We start from the raw sequence: 23,705 nt of genomic DNA on the forward strand, positions 1-23,705 counted from the left end.
ATATCAACTAAATCATCTATTCTCTGATAAAAATTATAAAAGGTTGAAATATGAAATAATTTAATTAAACAGTTTATTAAAAGTTAGGCCTCATGAAGCGCAGATACCTTACTTTGCCTTGACTACAATCGAATGTTTTATTAAATCAATGCTGATTCGGAATTGCCATATCTTCTATATTATTTATGATTTTGCAGAATTTTTATATTAAAAAATTAACGAAGCATTATTTTTTGAACTCGAATTTATTTGATAAATGAAATCAAAATGACTATTTTTTAATAACATTATTTTTGGATAACAACGACAGCCAATTATTTTAGTCAGAATTTCCTTTTGAAATATGAAATTCTATGTCGAAAAATTCTAATATTTAAAAATAGAAAAGGGTTTCTGGTTTTCTTTATTACATGAAATACGAATACATCCAATGCAGTGAAAAATAAGTTTCCTTGAATAAGAAAATAACAAAGCCCTCGAGTTATGAAAGATGAAAAAGGCTTAGTTTGCTTAGCGTAAAATATCTGAACCGTGAGTTCAACAAAAGCTGAAACTTGAGAGAATGTATGCTTAAGCAATGTCGAACATCCCTTAAAGTTGAAATTTCGGATTATATTTAAATCCTTTTCTCAAATTTCATTTTTAACTTATCTTATGGCGTCTCCTACAGCTTTAGTGAGATTTTTTTTTGTATTTGAAAAAAAAAATTATATTAGTATTATCCATGTGTGAAACGAAGGAATAAGAAAGTTCAGATTTTCTATAATTCTTTTCTATCCTTTCATTCAAATATCGACTTACAAAGACTTTATTCGAAAAATAGTAGGTTTTTATAATCAGATTTAGTGTAAAATATCTATTCGAGTCTAGGAATCAAGGATTTAGGACAAAGGTAAATTTGGTATTTTCTGTAGTTAGAAGCAGCCTAAAGTATTGAGATAAAAACTCTCAATACATTTTTTGGGGGGCGAAAATTGTCTTTCTCGACGAATCTCTAGGAAAATTAATCCCAATACTCTAGCAGCCATTCTAATCATATTATAAGATTATTTTTTTATTTTATACTTATTATTTTTTTATTAATAAACCGCACTTTGGTCTAAAAATATGAGAACGATATTTAATTATGTAGTTGGAGATTCGTCCTTAGATTCCTTTTCCCCAGTCATGGAATGGTATGAGTTAGGCAATTGGAGAATATTTAAAACTTATTCCATCATAAAATTCTACATTTATACAATCCAAACTCCATGATAATGCTGATACATAACATAACGCCATCCTGTGCCCCCGGTACCTATAACACTAAGTTATCTAACCAGTTGGATGAGCACAAGATGGAAGGAAAAAAAAAGGAAAAAAAAAGAAAAGAAAGAAAGAAAATGTTGGTAGAAAGAAAGAGACGACAGACCATCCAGGGTTCTCCAGAGAGAATCCCAACGGTGTCAAATCCTACACGATTGTATTTAATTTTTTTGGTGACGTAATAACCGAATAGAGGGGACAAGGATACTTAAACAAATGGTCACTATGGGTTCAACTTACAGGGAAACGAGATTACTAACTGAAAAAACTGATAAATTACATTGAGAACATTATAACGTCCTTCTGAGTCCTGTGGTTCTGATTTCCTTCGTCAGAACTGCACTTTTGAGGAACTTTTGAAGTTATAATTTCGGCTGATTTTGATAAGTGGCATTTTGGTCTCAGCTAGTGTGTTGTCTTGAAGAGGTCTTGGTATTTATGAATATGGTTTACTATGGAGTGGATCTTGCCGCGTGAAAGGGTATTCGATGCAACTCTCCTGTACCATTCTTCCTCGAGACTTGTTTCTGGCTTCCTCATGTGCCATGAGAGAGTCAGTAGGCATTCGGTGGCATAGTGAATTGGGGATCCTATCTCCCCACAGCTACAATAAGGAGAGTTGGCCAGGTGGAATCTGTGTAGGTATGTCGGGAATGGGCCGTGTCCAGTGAAGAAAAGGACATCCGCTCTGTTCCAGTTGGTCGCGTAGAGAGAAACTTTCGGTATTATGTTGAATGTGGAGCGGCCTGTTTCGCCTTCTTCCCATTCCTTTTGCCATCTTGTCATCATATCGGTTTGGAGGATGTTCTTCAGATGACATCTTGGAAGCTTCATTACATTCCGATCTTGATTAGCATTAGCCGCTGTTTTGGCTAGTTTGTCCGCCGCTTCATTCCCTTCATAGCCTACATGTGCCTTGATCCATGAAATTTTAATGTGAGGATTTGCAAGAAGAAGGGTGAATGTATCTCTTGCTAATTGGCTATTAGATTTTGATGAACTTGAGGCTTGTATACTTGCTTTATTGTCGACGTAAATTGTGATGGGATCTGATGTAGGAAGAGAGGTTGCGTATTTGTCTGCTCTATTGAGTGCTAGTAATTCAGCTTGGAAGACCGTATTTTCTTTCAATAGGCTGGTTGACCACTGGTGTATAACCACTGCATCCTGCACAACACAAAATGCAGCCCCAACTCCTGCTGAGGTCTTTGATCCATCGGTATAGATCCCGAGTATTAAATTCTGAGATCCACCATCCTCCAACGAAATTTGATGTGCTTGGAGATGTTTGGAAGGATGTGACGTCCATCCCGTAGCTCTGTGTTCATATTCGTATGAGCTGATGTGTGGCATATCATGTACGATTCCACGAAGTCTATACAGTTCAGTCATTCTTGCCATCATCTGAAGCTGCAGATGAAGTGGTGGCAAGCCAAGGATAATCTGAAGTGCTGCGGTAGGCGTGGTCTTGTATGCTCCCGTAATTGCTAGCAGAAAGCCTCTTTGGATGGAAGAGAGCTTTCTTGCTAATCTAACCGTTGGGTGGAGGCACCAAACTCCTGCTCCGTGTGCAAGCATCCTTTCAATGACTGTCTTGTACAAAATTTTTCTGTGTCGAAGTGTTATTCCCCAGGATTTGCCAGCTATTTTGAGAAAATTGAATTGTTGTTGTTGCGCTTTCAATGCTAAATGCTTGAGGTGGGTATTCCAATTCAATTTATCATCAATATGGACACCTAGGTATTTAATGGCGTGAGTCTGCTTTATTCTTTCTCCCTGCCAATAGATTCTGGGTCCTGCTACCCATTTACTAAACAGAATAAAGTTGGATTTCTCCGTGGACACTTCTAGATTGTTTATGTCAGCCCAGGATACGAATTGTGCTATTGATTCTTGAGTATTTTGTCTTAGATTTTCTTTTGTTTTGGCTTTAATGACCAGAACAAAATCATCGGCGAATGCTTGGATAGTTGTATGGGCAGGCCAGATTTTACTAAGCAGATCGTTCGCCACCAAGTTCCACAGAGCTGGACCACTGCACGATCCTTGGGGGCAGCCTTGCTTCTGTTCTCTTATGGCCCAGCCTTCTTGAGTGTTGAGGATTATTTTTCTGGCATGTAGCAAGTTTTCAAAGATGTTTCTTAAATTTTGGGGACATTGGAGTTTATCTAGATATTTAACTATTGAATGGTGTTGGATATTATCAAATGCCCCTTTGATGTCCACTGAAAGTACCAGAATATTGTCTTTTTCCCTTTTTCCATCATAAATTTTTTCTACAAGCTTTTTAAGAGCAGCATCTATAGATTTTCCTTCACGGAATCCAAACTGGTTATTGTTGATGAGTTTATTTGATTCTAGAAAATAAATAAGACGTTGTGTGAGTAATTTTTCTAGAACTTTTCCTATAGTAGGTAAGAGAGCTATTGGTCTGTATGACGTGGCTAGTTTAGGGTCTCTTCCAGTTTTTTGAAATAGGATGATATTGCTTATTTTAAATGGATCCGGGAATTTTTCTAGTGAAAGACATTTATTAAAATATTCTTTGAAGAGGGTTGGGAAATTTTTGTTTATTGTTTTCAGAATTAGATTATCGATACCGTCATATCCTGGTGCTTTTCCATGAGGGAGATTATCAATGACCTGTGCTATTTCTTTTTCAGTGAAAGGGCAATCATTAGGGGTGGTGGTGATTTCATGTGTTAAAGATGGGGTTGAATTTGGGAATGGAAAAATTTGTTCTAATATATCCTGGGCTATTTTTTGGTGTCCTCCTTCTGGACTGATATTGTTCAAGACTGTTAGTTGAGATGGATGAATTGTTTTCCTAAAGGCAGCTTTGAAATGTTTCCCATATGGATTTGCAGCTTCAGTGCAAAGATCTTTCCAACCATCATTTTTGGCTCTCTTGACTTTCTTCATATATTTTTTGGCTTCTGTCTTCCACTGCAAATATTTTTCTGATCTTTCCTCCGAACTTGATCTTTGGGCCCTTCGCCTCAATGCCTTAATTCTTTTCTTTTCTATTTCTAATTTGTCTGTCCACCAAGTTGGGTTTTCGGTCAATGGCTGTTTCTTTATTTTAAATGTTTTATTGCAGGCTTGAATTATTGTTGCTTGAAGAAGGGAGGTAAATTCATTTAGTTCTTGTTGGGTATTGCAGTTCTTGATTATGTTAATTAGTTTTTCGACATGAAACTGAAACTGCTTCTGGAATTTATTATGGTTTCCATGGAGGGTTTTAAACCTATTGAAAATGTGGCTAGTAATTATTGTTCTTATTGTTGTCTGAATAAATTGGTGATCACTAAACGATGGTTCTTCGAGAACTTCCCAAGAGGCTACCTTTGTGATCATTTCCTGCGAACAGAATGTCAAATCGGGCCAACCCACATCTGTATTTCTCGTGAATGTAGATGGGGCATCTGACGAATTGTTGATATAAAGGTTATTAGCCAGTATGAAATCCATTATTGCAACTCCCCTGGTGTTGGTGCGATGATATCCCCAAAGAGGATTGTGACCATTCAGATCGGCTCCTACAAGGAAGTTTTCATTTGGTAGCATTCTTATAATATCCTGGATCTCTTGTAAAGTTTCATTGATATCCGCTATTGGAGAAGAATAAGCTGAAATGAGTGTTATAGGTTTGTTGTCCGTATGGAGTTTGATTGCTATTGTATTTTCCAATTTAGCTACTGTAATTGCTTTATGGATGGTTTGGGGAATAAAAATTGCAGCTTTATTTGATGTGGATGTGAAGATATTCCAAGACATCGGCAAACCTTGTATTTTATTGTTGTACACATATGGTTCTTGTACCAAGATAATGTCCGTTTTTAATTTTACCACTGTCGGGTGGAGGTGAGTGGTTGCTGCTTTAGTTCTGCCAAGGTTAATTTGGAGAATATTTAAATTTTTATTGCTGGAGAAGGAAGAATTTAGAGTGATATTAGTTGTCATTAATAATCCCTGGTCCGTTTAAATGCTGCTAGCGCTTTTTGGTAGCAGGGGCATCGTGGGTCTATGGCCATATGGTAGATATGTAGGTTAGTTCCATTGAGTCTGTTCGACTCTGAGCAGTTTATGCAGAAGTGCTCATTAGACATGCACTTCCAGGTGTGGTGTCGTCCGCTGCAGCGACCGCAAAATGGAATATCATTTTTGCATTGGCCCGAGTTGGCTGTATGGGTGAAAGCCTGGCAGGTTGAGCAACGCTTGACATGATGAAATTCCCTCAGATGAAACATTTCCCAATTAATAGGAATCCTTCTCAAGTTTTTTAGACGATGAAATGCCTCACTAGGAGCTTCGAGGATAAGGTGGGAAGTGTCTTCTGTTCTGCCTCTCATTTTAAAGCGAAGTTTTAGATGGTCAGGATTTTCTGTATGTGCACGAATTGCCCTTTGAACGTCTTCCATTGGTATGTTGTTGGGTAATGCTGATACAGACGAATGGATAATTAACTCGTTTGTTTATTTCCAATGTTATAACTGAGAAAATCCTGAAACCATTTAAGTTTTCTTAAATATGTTATATAATTATATCAATAATTTCACCACTAATTAAATATAAAATTCGTATAGACGTACAGAGTGCAAATATTATTTAAGTCTATAAGGAAACAATTGAACTGATACTATAAATATAGAACTTAAATGGATATATAAACAGTGAATTCGTGGTCCAATAGCTATTTCTAAACCGGAATAGGCATATAGCTCCAGTTGGTAAAGCTGCTATTATATGTTATGGAAAGTTTTATATTTTAGGTTGTTTGAGTCAATTAATGTATTTCTCACGAAGTTACGAACTCTAATTCTTTATATAGTCCTCGTTCCTATCAGTCATAATTAATAAAAAATATATTGATACTCTAAAAATATACGATGAAAAAAAAATCACTAAACTCGACTGCATTATACCTGTTTGAACTAAATAAGGATAGCATAAAAATTTTTTTAAGAAACAATTTTTAAATGTAACACAATGATGAGCAGTTTTTATTTGCAAAGATCTCTTTAGAGCCAGTGGATTTAGCTGCAAAATTTGTTCGAAATAAAGATAAAATAATTTTTTTTAACGTTGTAGTTTACTTCAGTAAGAAAGGTAGGACTCCTGAGAAATATATAATTCTTCCCTTCATTTAAAACCTTTTTCCAATTGGAACTATTTGTCTAACGGTTTAGAATTTAGCTATAAAGCCACGATAAAATCGGAGACTGTGTGTATATATATATATACGCCCGTTCTTATCATGCCTTAACAAGAAACATGCATCTCCATTCCGTCGCAAAAAACATTGTTACCGCATTGATTTTTAAAAAAAAGTATGACAAGAAATTTTATATTGAAAGTAGTTTCTCATGAAATAAAAAGTATTTTACCACCAATATCAAAAGTATATTTCTGAGAATTCTATTAGAAATATTATTTTATTCAGTAAGCTATTTATAAGAGTACCTGCTAAGCAAAAAGGGACGACCATACCATGCGGAGAACAGTATCTTACATGGCATTTACTGACAGTTAATTATATTGTGCAGAGTCATCATGCCTTTTTACATTTTTGGTAAAGCAAATAAGCAGCGAGAAAGTAATGCCATCACTCGAAAATCTCAAAAATTTTTAATGAGCTTCTGCACTTTAGACTCTCTCGAGTTAGAAAAGAAACCTTTATTGAAATAATTTTGTCTATTCATATAGGAAGACAAGAACTTGAAAATGAAATAAACTAGAAAAAGAGGATTTGATATGAAGACTTTTGCACTAGAATTGTAAGTGTGTGTAATATTTTAGATGGAATCTTTCTGAGAGGGGTCTATCTCTTTTTTTTTAACTTGTGCAGGCGAACAAATCTAAAAAATATGGCGAGCAAAGAGGATGAAATTTGTAACATAAGAATAGAGCATATGTATCAAACGTTTTGGCTAAATTCACCACAGAGTCGACTCTGTGGCATTAATTATACGAATTTAGCTGAAGGTGAAAGAAATGCAAACAGCGAAATAAATGAAATTCTACATGCGATCTTAGCACAGAAAGCGGTCAAATATTGGTTCCAATCGATTAAAGGATATATTTGAGAAATTTATTGTTATGAATTTGTAATATTGCTTCTCTTTGTAGTTAGGAAGATAGTTTTATAGATAGACCTGAGAATTCTGAAGGGACGCCAGATGAATGCTCATCTCCCCGGCTTTGGCACCCTTTTGAAGAAGTTGGAGACATAATCGGAAGTATTTGAAAATCCTATAATTTTAGCGATATCAGTAGGGAATATAACATTCTAGAATATGCATTTCCCTGTCACGGGAACTATAAAAAGCGAAGTTACTTGCATGAGGGTGTAGTTGTCAGTTGAGCTGATTTCAAAAGAGTAGCTGAGCGAAATCTCTATTTAGAATATTAATCTAAAGTGAGTTTTCTCTGAGCGTTTAGTGCTGTTCGGGTTATTTAATGGTTATATGCTATTGTTTAATGAAAATGCTGTTCTTGCATATGCTTCGGCTATGTTTTGGAGTTGTGTATTCGTCTTTTCGTGTAGAATAAATAATTTTTATTTGATATTGAGCCTGTTTGACGTTTCACCGTAGGCCCATCGGCTGATTTTGAGATTTTCTGAAAATATATATTTGATTCATTTCGCAAAAAGAAGGAATAACGTGCTGCAAAAGTAAACGAGAAACTCGAGGAAAGACCTTTTTTTCTGATTTTTCCAGTAAAGAGAACATTAGATTTCAAAACAAGGGTCGTGCATTTGACTTTCATTAAGCATTAGTAGGAATAGACCATTTATAAAAATAAAATACTTACCATCCAAAACAATTAACTGTTCCGGATAAATGCCTTGTATGGGTAGATCGTTCTGATCTCGAATTCTGAAAGAAGGTTCGTCTTTCCAAAAATAGGTTTCAAGAACAGACTTTGCTGTCATGTGCCTTAGACAAGTGTCGTTTTTGCAGCCACTTCGGGCAAGGAAGAATGCTCGGTTATGTTGTGAGAGATCTTCGAAGGACCGGTTGAAGGTCTGGGCTGGACCTATGAGCCAAGCCGCGTGAAACAAATTCTTGGCCTGTTGAGAAGCTCTGAGGGCCATGATGGCAGCAGCTCCGGTGTCCGCTCCGAAAATAGTTACCTGCAAATACAAAGAAGAATAAAATACTTTTGAAATATTGTTTGCAATTTAAAGAAAGAAACATTATTTTAGATTATTAGAAGAAACATTATTAGAAGGATTTAAAAGAGAGTAAGAGAGAGGTTGAGTTGGAATAATTTGTATCGTTTATTAATTCGGCCATGAATGAAAAGTTAGATTTAGGAATCAGTTTATTTCAAATTTACCAAAGTTCAAATTTTGCTTTCTCGGATATGAAGTATACAGATAGAAAGTGCTATAAAAGTTTAAAAAAAATTCAATTGGAGATTTTGGTATCACCACGTTTCAGACCTACATGAATTAAAAAAAATGTATTCTTGGAATCTTGTCCTCCTTTCATATGAAGTCTATGAAGCAAAAACTTGAAAATGCCTTGAGCTAAACAGATAAAATTTGATACATGGTATGACTTTTCTGATTTAATGGATAAAATTTTGTATAAAAATTTAACATCTAAACAGTAGATTTTTAGCAAAATTTGAACCATGTCAGTTGAAAGATTAACCACTTATCGGTCGACAATTTCGCATGTATATAACCTTTCGCACTCGAATGTCTCCTCTCAGGCACCATTCAAGACGGTGCATCATTTTAATGTTTAATTATTTATTTTTTTAAATTTTGGTTATTGAAAATACATACGAAGTGTTCAAAATTCAACGAAATTCAACTTCAACGAATTCAACGAGTGTACGAAATTCAACTTAAAATAATTATGTATGTACTTATTTTTTGGTGTAGAGTTTCGAATTGCTTTTTCGAGTGCAAAGGGTTAAAGGCAATCATTCAAAAACGCAGTGACTGAAATAAATGAAATTCGGTATGTGACCACAAGTGTAGTTCTCTGCCAAACTTTGGTCTTAATCGAATATACAAATTCGATTTTCGGGTATTTGTGTATTAATCGCATATTAGGGATTAATCGCGAAAGAAGACACGATAGATTCGAACACAAAATGCTTGATTACCGCCAGAAACAAATAATTTTTAGCTATTGTTTGTCAATACCATGCAAGAAGTATTGTTTGTCGATACCCAAGGTACATAATTTGATGCTCTGAGATAGGGAAGACAGCACGTTAATTGAAGATTATGCGAGCAAGTTTTGGGAAGATCACTCCCACTTATTCTTTCTAATATATGATTATATGAGAATGCGGATGTGTTTAACAAAATGATTATTAAATCACACTGCATAGCATTTTAATATGGTTATATTTATAGGCTAATTATTATCTGAATTGCATCATGTCACATGCATCGTTTAAAGTGATGCTCTCCAGTGCAGATAATTGGGCGTAGAGCTTTTTAATTTAGCAGGCAATTACTTCATGAGTAATAGGGGTTCACGAAGAGAGGGGTTCACGAAGATTAATAATAAATCGTCGGAATTATAATAAAGATAAAAATTAAATTTGATAAGATTTTGAATTAAAAATGAATCAACATTTGAAAATTTTTCTACTTAACTTGAGGCTCGCTCAAAAACTTGTTTTGAACCATGGCAGTCATTTTTTATTTATAACTTCTATTTAATTTTAATAAATCTTATTAATATTTTAAAATGTCTTATTTATATACTTACTTATGTATTCTTATTCTTTATATATATTTTACTTCAATATTCTTTAGAGTTTGAGTTTGTTCCATTGATTTGTTTACAAAACAATTTATTTATAAAATTAGAGAATTTTTATAAACAAGTTTATTAAAAGTTTAAGATATGTTTTATGCGAGTTTTTATTTTTATAAATAAGAGTAAATTTTTAAAAAAAATAATATATACATATTAAGCTCACATCAGTCCAAAACACTTCCACGTTCATTTGATTGGACATCTTTAATTTTCTAAGATGAATGAATGCATAATTTATTCTTTAAATATTAAAGTATGTAAATAATTCATCCTATATTTATTTATTTTATTAAAGTTTACAGTATATTTTTAAACGTTAAGTATTAAAGTTTATAGTATATTTATATATTAATGTAAATGTTACTTTTTTAACAGTTACAGTAACATATAAATAGAGAATGTAACAAATCGCTTTGAATATCCGTTAAGAAAATAACAATTTATTTTGACGTCAAATAATAGCTCAAAGGTTATCCAATGCAGTTTTTGCATTTAAAAACCACTCGTCTGTGTTATCTTCTTCTGCAATGCTAAACAAAGGCATATTTAAATGTTTACAGAAGTATGAAAGCATTTGGCATTTTATCCATGTTTATAATAATTTTAATTTATTAATGTATAGAGAGTTTCTCTCTTTTTGTATTTATTGTAGGATGGTATTCATGTCTATATTCTTGGCAAAACACACACACACACACACACACACACACACACACACACACACACACACACACACACACACACACACACACACACACACACACACACACACACAATTGTTTCCTTTTTTTACCATATATAAAAAAGCTTTTAGGATCTTTTAGATTTTTTACCGTTTGCTACTTTTTAATCCTCGGTATGTTTCGTCATTCTGTTTCATCAATACTAGCTGTCTTTGGAGATAAATTAATAATCTCGGCGAATAAACTAATTAGGTTGTTAAATTATTTATATAGGATGCACTTAAAAAAAACATTTCATCCAGTTACTTAATACGACTAAAACACATAATTCAATTTAAACAGCTTATAGCAATTTACAAAGCGTATATATTACTAGATAAAAGCGGAACTGAAAATCCTACTATGGATTGTATGATTGGCAAAATCACGTGCTTGAGTGTCTTGATGGAGAGTTTGAATCCCGTAAAAACATTGTTTTTGATAATTTATCCAATGGAATTAAAAAAATCATTAAAGTTAAATGGAAAATCGTACGAAAATGAAATTTATGTCATTAAAAAGGTAATTGCTTTTAGTCTTAAGATAAAACAAAAAGCCCTTTTTATAATATAATTGTTTTAGAAGATATAAGTATCCATTTCCGAAGGCAAATCATATCGATTATGGCTAGACTTAAGATTAACATATGGGCATCTAAATTGTCCAATTTTTGAGCGATTTCTCGCCAAATATAATCGGAACTATTTTTGATTGCAAGTTTAAAAGTCGTTTGTTAGCATCAAGGATTGCAGACTTTTAGAGAGTTTTTGACGATTGACGCGATTTTGATATGCTTGGCGAGAAACCGTGCATTCACCTTAAGTCGTTTCACGATACTTACCTGACAATGGTTAAGCCTATTTTTGCTCTTGATTGAACTTTTTGTTTGAAGCTTTGTCCTCTTTGGTGACATGGCGAACTATCTTCAAAACACTTCTAATAATATTTTGCAACTCATTCATTAGCGAAGCGGGACGTTTGATTCAATTCAGCTGTGAAAATGTTCAATGAATGAAGCAGTCTGTTATTGGTATAATGTTTTGTTGTTATGTAAGTGTTGTCATTCGACAATTAGTAAGCTCGATTTCGTGCGACGCACGTTAGCGTTTTATATATATGTAGATTATAAGATTTCAAAATCATTTATTTTACATATTATAGGTGGCGCCATGTTTTTGAGATTTAATTAAAAATAATCAATAAAATGAAAACCAAGTGTTGAAACAAGGTATTATCCCAAGGAAACATCACTGCAAAAAATATCAAAAATCAATTTCATCAAAAATAAGCGGAAAATCGGTACAAAATTGTGTCTTTACAAACGACGTCAAGCTAAATACAAGCGCGTGAAAACAGCAGAATAAAAATGAATACAACTATTATTAACTACATAAAATTATCACAAAATAGTCGAATAATATAATCTCCTTAAGTAAAAGATGTTCCCAAAAGGAAATAATTTAGAAAGTTATTCATGGCATAAGAGTTTCAGGAATAGTCTGAAACAAAAGTCAGCCGTCAGATAAAAATTGCTTATCGAAAATACCATTATTTCGAAACATAATCCGATTAAGTAAAGAAAGAATGAATCCCAAACACTTAATCCGTTTTGATTTACTTCGATAAATATATAAAATAAAAGGAAACAGACATTTTTCCTATGGTGATTATCTAGTTAAAGTCTTGGTCCGAAAATTTCAGATGCGAGAAGATTATTGAAAGAATTTCACGAAAAAGAAAATAATAAAATAGTTTTGTTGTTAGTCAGCGATACATAGAAGCGTTTTCTTGATAATCAGACTGGATATGAAAAAAAAAAAAATTCTGTATTCTTTTAATCACAAAAAGGAGCGATCATACGATCAGTCAACAAAATGCTAAGAACTTTATCTGGGATTAATTATTGTGAATGTTGAAGTACACTGAGCAAATGAAAAAAAGGGTTTCTTACTTAAGTACCAGTTGTTATAAGCCCTGCTCTCAAATTTCATTCTTCGCAAAATAAAGAGATTATTTCATACAAGATAAGTTTATTATGCAACTTACGTTTCAAGTAAAATCACTTTAATATTTTATAAGACTTTAAATATTAAAAAAGATTTGTATTATAAAATTGTGTTAATTTAAACAAGTTTGTTTTGATAAAGTCTGCAGTTAACAAATAATTTAAAATTTATAATTATGAAATAATTTAATAGAAATTTTTCATTTAATAAATTATTACAAATTTGCGTTTATTTCGAAAGAAATCTGGCTAATATTTAAAGGATATATTAAAGATATTATTTTTACTTTAAAAATATTTATAGCAGCCATTTTTAAAAATTGAAATTTAATGGGAGATGTGTACAAGATATAGTATGTTCTTACTTTGAAATAATTTATAGTAACTATTTTTCCAAAGTCAAATTAAATGGGAAATGTGGCAAAAGTCTTTAAACAAAGGCTTTAATTGTTAAGTAAATATTTAAAAATTTGCCCAGCAGCACAAAACATTGCTCAGCAATTAAAGAAATTGGCCACTTTTATGTTAAATTACATTTTGCAACTTTTGTCAGTTAGTTTATTACAATCTCAGATTATTTACTTTACTTTATTAAGATACTGTTCACACCATTTTTATGCAACATAATAATTCGGTATCAACAATAAAAAGAAATTTAAAGCAGGAGAGATATGTTTTAGGGTTGATTAGATATTGTCTACGTTTAATGTTGCTCGTTATTTTATTTTTAAAATTTACTCAATTCTATGCATCGATAGCATGTGAAAAAATTTGTTTAATACTGTTGCAATATGCTCGAATATAAAACCAGTAACGAAATTAAAGAAAAATGTTATTGTAAACTACATATATTTCTTATAAAAAATTATTAAAATTAGAGAAAATTTTTGTAAGAAAATAAAATTGGCATCATTTGTAAGGTCATTAATTTTTTTGTGTGGCGCGAAATTGACTTTCGTGAACTGTTATGTTCCAAAGTTTTTGAGGGGAAAGATGTTAACATTAATTTTTAATTAAAATCCAATTTAAAAGTGGGAAAATCCTGTTACTTCAGAAGTAATTATGTGCCGAATGTGGTAAATCTGAATTCTAGGGAATTCCATGTAGAACGTTTTGAATGATTTTTTTCATCAAAGGACATGTATGAGGCAAATAAAAAATGTCATGGCAAATTATAAACATCATCATGTTAAAACTCTTAAATACAAAAAATGTTATTTTTGGCACGAATTAATATTACAAAATGCTGCAAATTCTATAAGCATTGCAGCAATATGAACGCACTATGTATTCTCTTTTTAACATTTTATAATTGTTGTAAAACTACACCTATATTTAAGATCAAGTTAACATTTGTAACCCTTTATTTTGCTGTCTTTGTATGATCAAAATCATTTTAATCTGAAGGAGTCAATAACTATCTTATCCATTCTGAAATATATATATTGTTTCAATTTGAAATTTGAAATAACGCTTTTGTTCCGTAAAAACTTTGCTTGGGAAGCCTTTTAATAAAAGAAAATAAAATACATATATTTCGAAAACTATTTATTCTAGTAATAAATAAAATAAAAACAAAATATAGTGGAAAGTTCGAGGACCGTTTGTTTCCAAACCCAGATAGCCATAAGAAAAGTAAGTGTGGGTACAAAATTAATTTGTTACCAAAAGTTATGTACAGACATGATTATTTTTCTACATAATGGCATTCAGTGAATACTCAGTTGTCTTATATCACAGAACCAGGTTTCCGATCCATCGCCGTTTCGAAGACGTCAGTGGCATAAAACTTCATGTCCCTTTGAAATGGCTCATTAGTCTGGTAGCTCTTTGAATCTTCTTTTAAGAAAAAAAATATGTGAAGTATGAATGTAGCCCCCAAAGACCCAATTTTCAGATGGTGATTGCTCAGCTCATTGTATGAAATTCCAGCATCCTCTGTTTCCTTAGAAAGGATTTGACCAACTTGTCGTATAAGGTTCTTCTATTGCGAAAGTCTTGCGACCTTGTTCTTTACCAGGGTGAATGTAGCTCAAGAGCCGAGGGATTTTCATCTCTTTTTTGAATGGAAGAATTTATTAAGATATTAACTATAATTATTTTGATTATTAATGAGGATCTTCTCATATCACATTCGGCAGCATTTTTCGAAAAGGGAATAGTTACATTAACATCCCGTTTTAAAGCACTAGGGCTATTTTGGGACAAAATTCGTCCCTTTGAATTGCAATCAGATGACGAGGACGACGCCTGACGTTGGCAGCTCCCTGGTTAAACTTCCGCAACACACCAGCGGGGGAGGACATTTGGCCCCGACGGATATAAAGTGCACCAGATCGTTCATACGACGGTCCTTCAATTTAGTCGGATCTAGAATGTGGAATCCTCAGGTGCGATTTGACATATGCTTGAATCCTCACGGCGATAAAGTTGATACCATTAATTTACTTAGCTTCTGACAAGAAATTTATTTTGTTCACTTGTCTTTTCTTGTCTTTTTTTTATAGTCAAATGGATTTTGAAAAAAAAAAGCGAAAGGGCACTTTTTAAAGCTTTTTCGCATACTTTTGGTTCTCTTATAAATTTGTTATCCTCCACTAAATTGTAGACCTTAAGTAAGGCTGCGAATATCCTGTATTACACTGACGAACAATAATTACGAAATATAAATCTTTGGCGTAACTTTAGCATTTTTACTGAATCTATCGCGTGATTTTTTGGCTATTAATCTTTGGTATATGGTTAAAAATTAGTCTGATTAATTTTTCCTTGCAATGTTTTTAATACTACCTTCATTTTATTCTTAGTTTATTTTTAATTCTTTTCTAGTACCTCATTTTTTAGAATTGCCGTATTTTTTTACCCATATTATACATTATCATGTTGATTTAATTAGTTCTTCTTGAACTAGTTATTTAATTAGTTTTTCCAGTTTTTTTCCATTTTTTTGTTAATGTTATATATATATATATATATATATATTCATATTTTACCATTTGTATGTTTCATTGCATCTGATTTCAATATAATTTTTTAAAAACTAAAGTCCGCTTATATCTATACCGAATCAGAAAGGAGCTCTAAAAACGGAGATGTGTTGTGGTCTTAAGTGAGGTATGCAATTAATAAACAAGTATCCAGAAATCAGATGTGAACACTTTTTCCGAAACCAAAGTGTGATAGAGAACCACAATCGTAATCAAAAGATCACATACCAAATTTCATTTGTTGAAATGACTTTTTTTTTAGTTATTGCGTTTGCATGCATGAGAAAGTACAGACCAACAGAAGATTATTGCTTTATAGATTTGTTTCAAAATTTCTTAAGAATATGCATTTTAGACGTGAAATATGTACACCAAATTTTTATCTGTAGTTCTTTACGTTTCTTACTTGTCCATCTCAATTGCATTCAAACAATCAGATAGTCACACTTCCTCTGAATGGATTTCATTAAAAACTTTCATCCTCTCATTTGATGTATACCAAATTTCACCTACCTAGATTAAAGAGTTTTTGAATTATTGTGTTCATAGCCAAAACAAAAGGCAGGCATAAAGCCAAATTTGTGTTTTTTTTTATATTCAGGCAGATCTGAAACGAAGTGATAAATCAAAATTCAAGTTTGGATTTTTTGATGATCTTTTGAAAATAACTTTCTTATATTTTTTACTGCTTTATGGATTGGATTTTAAGCATCTAAATACATAATATCACGTACAGTTTCAATTAAGGTGTTTATTTCACATTTTAATCGTTCCATGTAAATAAATCTCTTACATTCCATTACACTTAAGTTCTGAGATAATTAAAATTCACAAATAGGAAAATACTTTTTGTTGTTTACACTATCGTTATATATATATATATATATATATATATATATATATATATATATATATATATATATATATATATACTCATTATTAGATGGGTATTCATTTCGTTATTTATATGGCAGATAAAATGTTGGTATTTTCTTGTTACAACCAATAGGAAGACAACTGAAGGGAATATGATCAAGAGCAACGGATGAATACTGATGAATAATATGTAGTGTGGGATAATTTATTAATAGATCTGTGGAAATAATAACCAGTGTAGTTTAATAGCATAGTAATTATAAGAGTTTGGGATAATTTAGCTGAGGAATAATTATAGGAACTAATTTGAAGAAGAGACAAATGAATTCGGAACTGTCGAAAGGATTCAGAAGGGTTGCTCAAATGTTATGAAAGTAATGAAATAGAACAGCATAAGGAAAGAACTCATAAGGGATGATCAAATCTTATGAAAGTCTTGAGATAAAATATAAGGAAAGGACACATAAAGTTTTCTCAAATGCTATGGAAGCCTGGAAACAGAATAGTATAAGGAATCCTCAAGTAAGAAAATTAATTTTTTGTGACTAAACATAATCTAGAAGCTAGAAGACGTCGGCCTACAAGAAAGCTACAAATAACTGAATATTTTTTTATTCTTATCGGCTTCTTCAATGCTACTTTGTTCTTTATATAAAGTGCCATGTTAATACTTTGTTGATTTCATATATTCTCTCCTCCATCCGTAATTGTAATATATGGTGCAAGATATTTCAAATAAAAAGTGCTCTATATATTTTCTTTTCCTTTCATATATTCTGAACTGTCGATTCCTATTTCTGCTGAATAATTGAGATTCTTCTGCATTCATAGCGGTTTGGTTTTAATGGTTTTCCTTAAAAAAATCGCCTCAATCTCATTTTCTATAAAAATATTTCATATTTCTAAATGTGCTTCATAATTTCTTTTCATTATGATGCATTTCAGTGACTCCCCCCCCCCAAATGGCTTGCAAAAGAACAAAAAACTAAAAATCGTTTATGGCCATAAACTAGACAATTAGGTTACTTTCACAACAAAAAAAGAGTTATTAAATTTATTGCTCTCAGCTGAAATATTATTACTACTTTATTTATTTCACGGTGAATTACGTTTTCAAACTCTTATGCAATCTGATTTCCAAAAAAAAAACACCGCTCCAAATTTTTTTAAAAAAATAAACTTTTTATTAATTACAGCAATTGTAAAAGTCTCTAGAATAATTTAAGCCGGATTATTCAAGAAGTCACAAGTTCAAGAAAAAGAATTCACAGTCGAATAATTAGTGTCAAAAGTGCAAGCACTCAAACATTAAAAACATTGCAGTAGAAAAAAGATAAGTGAAAATAATAATATCAAATTAGAAAAATGACTCCAATTCTTTAAATGAGCTCATTTGTATTTTCAAATTCGTATCATATTACAAAATGGCAGGCATTTTTCGCTTTTACTGAATAGGGTTCTGGCTCCTTGATACTTATTTAAAATATTCTCGAAAAATATGCGCAATTAGTGCGTTTAAGTAACAAAAGTTTACAGACAATAAATTAAAGCCGATTCTGCGACGCGCTAGTAAGCATTAAATACAGCTACTTGATTTAAAGTTTAATTGCTTGTAAATGGCTTTTTTAAGAAGTAAATCCCTAAGATGAAATCTGATTGTTATCAAGATAATGTGAAAGATAATATGAAATTCACCTTTTACATGAAAGACTTCACTGAAACTGAAAGGAAAAGGAAAAAACTTATGAAAAAAATTAGCTTCAATTTTTTAAAGTCACTAATTACATTTTTATACTGAATTAAAAATTCTAGAATTTAATATTTCAGTTAAACATTTCATTGCGTGTTTAGTTAAAATTAATTATGAAGTCGATGCTTTATAAAATGATTGTTCAAATATTTAGGTTTGATTTTGTCTTTATATTTTATAAGGAAATTGAGACGTTTTATTTTTTATTGTGCATTGAGAGGAATGCTATGTTGAGAGCAAACCGTTTTCAGGAAAGTTTATTTTAATACTTTAAAAATTTCATTTCATTTTTACTTTCTTATATACGTAGTATAAAGAATGTATAGTAATTGCCAAGAAATTCGAGTTCTAAATTTTGATGAATCTTTACGTTTTAGACCCCTCCTCCCTGTGTTCGAAAAGCACACTTTTGGAAAATGTCCGTTTGTGACTAAGATAACTCAAAAACACTCTGAGTAAGATGGTTGAAATTTTTTACACGGTCTTTACACCAAATTTGCAGATTTCTGTAAAATTTTGAGCAAAATTTGATCAAAGGAAGTACGTCTGTCCGGCTATTCGAATATAAATTAACATCATAATTACAAAACAAACAGAGATAGATAGATGGAATTTAGCACACAGATTTAATATCTATATTGCAGACACCTGTCAGACTTTGAACCAAATCTAACTACAGGTTGACTGTTTGTTGATCTGTACTTTCTGAAACATGTAAGCTTTATAATTTAAAAACCCACGGACTTAAATATATCAAAATTTGGTACGGATTTTGTAGGTTTGTGCCTAATTTTTGCTTCAATCGATTGAGAAATACGTGTCTAAATACAAATTAAATTATTGGATACTATTAACAGCATCTCAGGGTTAATCGCCAAACAACTCGCTTAAAATGACACGATGATTGAATAAAAATGCTAAATTCTTTCCAGAAGTTAGTGTTTCTTAACTAATGTACGCCAATGCATGTCAGGCGTTCTCTAAGAAAGTATGCGAGAAAATTTTGGGGTGACCACACCCACTGGCTATTAAGATTTGAATTTGATTTACTTTTAAACATTTTTTTTTATTTCTCTTTAAAGGTATTTAAAAGTAATAAATTTTAAGTAATAAAAGTAATAAATGTTTTTCGCAATAAATGTTAAAACGCTACGTAATTAATTGAAAATCTAAAATAATTTAAAACAACATTTAATTTGAGTAACATATAAAATTTAAAAAAATATAGCAATTAGCAGTATATAGCAAAGTGATCGAACTTTTACGAAGCTCGTCTGTAACGTGGTGTAACTCTAGATAAAATTTAGAATTTCACAATTAGAATCGTTATTCGTTGTAAAACTTTTCTAATAGAAGTTTTTTTTTTAGAAAATCTGTTATCTTGCATTAATTCTATGAAAATAAGGAAACATATATATACTAGAATGCGTTTCAGAATAATGAACTAAGTTTTTATTATTTTTTTGTATATGAATCCATTTTCCCTTCTTTATAATTAACACATTATTCTAAAAAAACTCCTTGTAATATAAATTACATCTACATATTCTGGAATGTCAACAACGGCATTTGGAACATTACATGATTTCACTGAGAATACCTGACTCCATGCCACTGCTAAGCAAGTGGATCAGTCACTCACGTGATCTCGACGTATGCACATTTTCTTCCTAGTTATTATTCCTATGTAAGCGGGGCTTTGCTTCAATTTCATTAATTTCGTAATATCATATTTCGCTTCATTTCAGATAAATAATGCAAACTCAGAAACAATTTGTTTTTTAATAAAACACATCAATCTTATATGCACGAATTTGCATTTATTTCAATGATTCATTCATTAAATTTTCAGATGACTATATTTCATTTTAAATCTTTTTACTAATCTCTTAAATCTTTTTTATATAAATATAAAGGGAGGAGTAACGACAATTTTTCGACATGATATAAAGTTTCAAAAGAAACAGTAAATTCTTTTTTTATTAACATGGCATTCTCAATCTATTTTCCTCAGCTATAAGTATTGACTATTTCCTGTAAAAGTAATTCATAAATATTGCTAAAATTCTTCTTTATTAATTCATACAAGATTTTTTTGATTTATTACAAACTAGCCGCCTTTGGCGACCAGCCGGTTCGCCAATCTTAATGTTCGTTAAAATTTTAATAATTAAATATTTTATGCAATTCCAACTTTAATAGATTCTTCAGCAAAATATTTTAAAACTTCAAATTGTGATAGTCATATAATTCACTCATAATATTATAAAGGCCTTCAGTCATAACGTGATATGTATATCTCTAATTTTCTGTTACCCCTCGTAGAATTTATGCTTTAAATTAAAGTGTAAATGATTCATCTGCAATTAATATAATAATATTTTTTACTGAAACAAAGCATTTTTTTTAATAATATGATTACTGATAATAGAGTCACTGAGCGTTTAAACTTTATGGGCACTAAAGAATATCTTTCTTAATTTATGTAATATCTCAAGAATTTGTCAACAAAATTTTCGCAGATTCATCATGAACAGATCGATTAATGAACAATGTTTCATTTTAAATGCATTAAACACTAAGAAAATAAAATGAATCGTTTAAAATAATCGGTCTAAAACAGGTTTAAAAAAACTACTTAAAAAACGATGTACTTAAAACTATAAGCATATACAAAAAATATATAACTAACATAAATACAATTTACACAATTTAAATAAAATTAGCACCCGTAGAATTTATGTTTTAAATTAAAGTGGAAAGAATTAATCTGCAATTAATATAATAATATTTTTTACTGAAACAAAGAATTTTTTTATAATCTGATTAATGAAAATAGAGTCACTCAGCGTTTAAACTTTATGGGCACTAAAGAATATCCTTTTCAATTTACGTATTATCTCAAGAATTTGTCAACAAAATTTTCTTAGATTCATCATGAGCAGATCGATTCATTAACAATGTTTACTTTTAAATGCATCAAACACTAAGAAAATGAAACGAATCGTTTAAAATAGACGGTTTAAAACAGGTTTTAAAAAAACTACTTAAAAAACGATGCACTTAAAACTATAAGCATATGCAAAAAATATATAACTAACATAAATACATTTTAATTACAAAAACATGCAACGAACCTAAAAAAAATTTAAATCCAGTCCGCATCGGTTGATAATAATTCGTCAACACAATGCGGAATTCAGAACACAAAGCGCATGCGTGAATTTTCAACGACAGTTACGTAACGCAAATACGTGATTTTTTTTCTACGCCAGTTGGGGTAACGCTATGCGGATTAGAAATTTTTAATTTCCTTTATTCTGTTTTATTTTTATTCAAAAGTTCTTCAGAATGAATCTGAAGGATCGATTAATTAACAATGTTTAATTTTAAATGCATCGAACATTAAGAAAATAAACAGAATCTTTTGAAATAATCCGCCGAAAAATACTAACCCTAGCCTCATTACTGTTGGGAGAAAAAAAATCCGGAAGCCTTACTCTTTTGGCGGTGGCGAAAATGGAAGATTTTTTTGGCGGAAAAGTTGGCGGTGGGGAAAATGGAAGATTTTTTTGGCGGGAAAGTTAGTTTTTAATTAATAATTAAAATTCTAATTAAAATTTCAAAAAAAGGGACCCCAGGTGCACATTCCCGACCTCTAAGGTATACATGTACTAAATTTGATAGCTGTATGTCAAATGACCTGGCCTGTAGAGCGCCAACACACACACACACACACACACATTGAGCTTTATTATAAGTACTAGCCGCCTTTGGCGACCAGCCGGTTCGCCAATCTTAATGTTCGTTAAAATTTTAATAATTAAATATTTTATGCAATTTCTACTTTAATAGCTTCTTCATCAAAATATTTTAAAACTTCAAATTTTGATTATCATATAATTCCTTCATAATATTATAAAGGCCTTCAGTCATAACGTAATATGTATCTCTCTCATTTTCTGTTAGCACCCGTAGAATTTATGCTTTAAATTAAAATGGAAAGAATTTATCTTCAATTAATATAATAATATTTTTTACTGAAACAAAGCATTTTTTTATAATCTGATTACTGAAAATAGAGTCACTCAGCGTTTAAACTTTATGGGCACTAAAGAATATCTTTTTAAATTTATGCAATATCTCAAGAGTTGGTCAACAAAATTTTCTTAGATTCATTATGAGCAGATCGATTAATTAACAATGTTTAAATTTAAATGCATCAAACACTAAGAAAATAAAACGAATCGTTTAAAATAAACGGTTGAAAACGGTAGAATTTATGCTTTAAATTAAAGTGGAAAGAATTTATCTTCAATTAATATAATAATATTTTTTACTGAAACAAAGCATTTTTTTATAATCTGATTGCTGAAAATAGAGTCACTCAGCGTTTAAACTTTATGGGCACTAAAGAATATCTTTTTAAATTTATGTAATATCTCAAGAGTTGGTCAACAAAATTTTCTTAGATTCATTATGAGCAGATCGATTAATTAACAATGTTTAAATTTAAATGCATCAAACACTAAGAAAATAAAACGAATCGTTTAAAATAAACGGTTGAAAACGGTAGAATTTATGCTTTAAATTAAAGTGGAAAGAATTTATCTTCAATTAATATAATAATATTTTTTACTGAAACAAAGCATTTTTTTATAATCTGATTGCTGAAAATAGAGTCACTCAGCGTTTAAACTTTATGGGCACTAAAGAATATCTTTTTAAATTTATGTAATATCTCAAGAGTTGGTCAACAAAATTTTCTTAGATTCATTATGAGCAGATCGATTAATTAACAATGTTTAAATTTAAATGCATCAAACACTAAGAAAATAAAACGAATCGTTTAAAATAAACGGTTGAAAACAAAAACTACTTAAAAACTACTTAAAACAAAAACTACTTAAAAAACGATGTACTTAAACTATAAGCATATACAAAAAATATATAACTAACATAAATACAATTTACTTACAAAAGCATGCAACTAACCCAAAAATAATTTAAATCATCCATTGATAACGTTGTCATGGCAACAATCAGAACAGAATGCGCATGCGTGAATTTTCTTCGCCGGTTACGTAACGCAAATACGTGATTTTTTCTACGCCAGTTGGGGTAACGCTATGCGGATTAGAAATTTTTAATTTCCTTTATTCTGTTTTATTTTAATTTAAAAGTACTTCAGAATGAATCTGAAAGATTGATTCATTAACAATGTTTAATTTTAAATGCATCAAACATTAAGAAAATAAACAGAAC

At 31.0% G+C, this 23,705-nt stretch overlaps 1 protein-coding gene across 1 annotated transcript in view; it reads right to left on the reverse strand.

Moving 5' to 3' along the window:
- The window catches only part of LOC129958958 (carboxylesterase-like), a 502,035-nt gene that overhangs the window by 140,671 nt on the left and 337,659 nt on the right, over positions 1–23,705 (reverse strand). The window contains exon 7 of the mRNA XM_056071717.1: positions 8,122–8,443. Coding sequence (XP_055927692.1) covers positions 8,122–8,443 — 322 coding nt within the window. The remainder of the gene's footprint in view (positions 1–8,121; positions 8,444–23,705) is intronic.

Source organism: Argiope bruennichi, chromosome 2 (genome assembly GCF_947563725.1).
Source record: "Argiope bruennichi chromosome 2, qqArgBrue1.1, whole genome shotgun sequence".
In the NCBI taxonomy this organism is placed as follows: domain Eukaryota; kingdom Metazoa; phylum Arthropoda; class Arachnida; order Araneae; family Araneidae; genus Argiope; species Argiope bruennichi.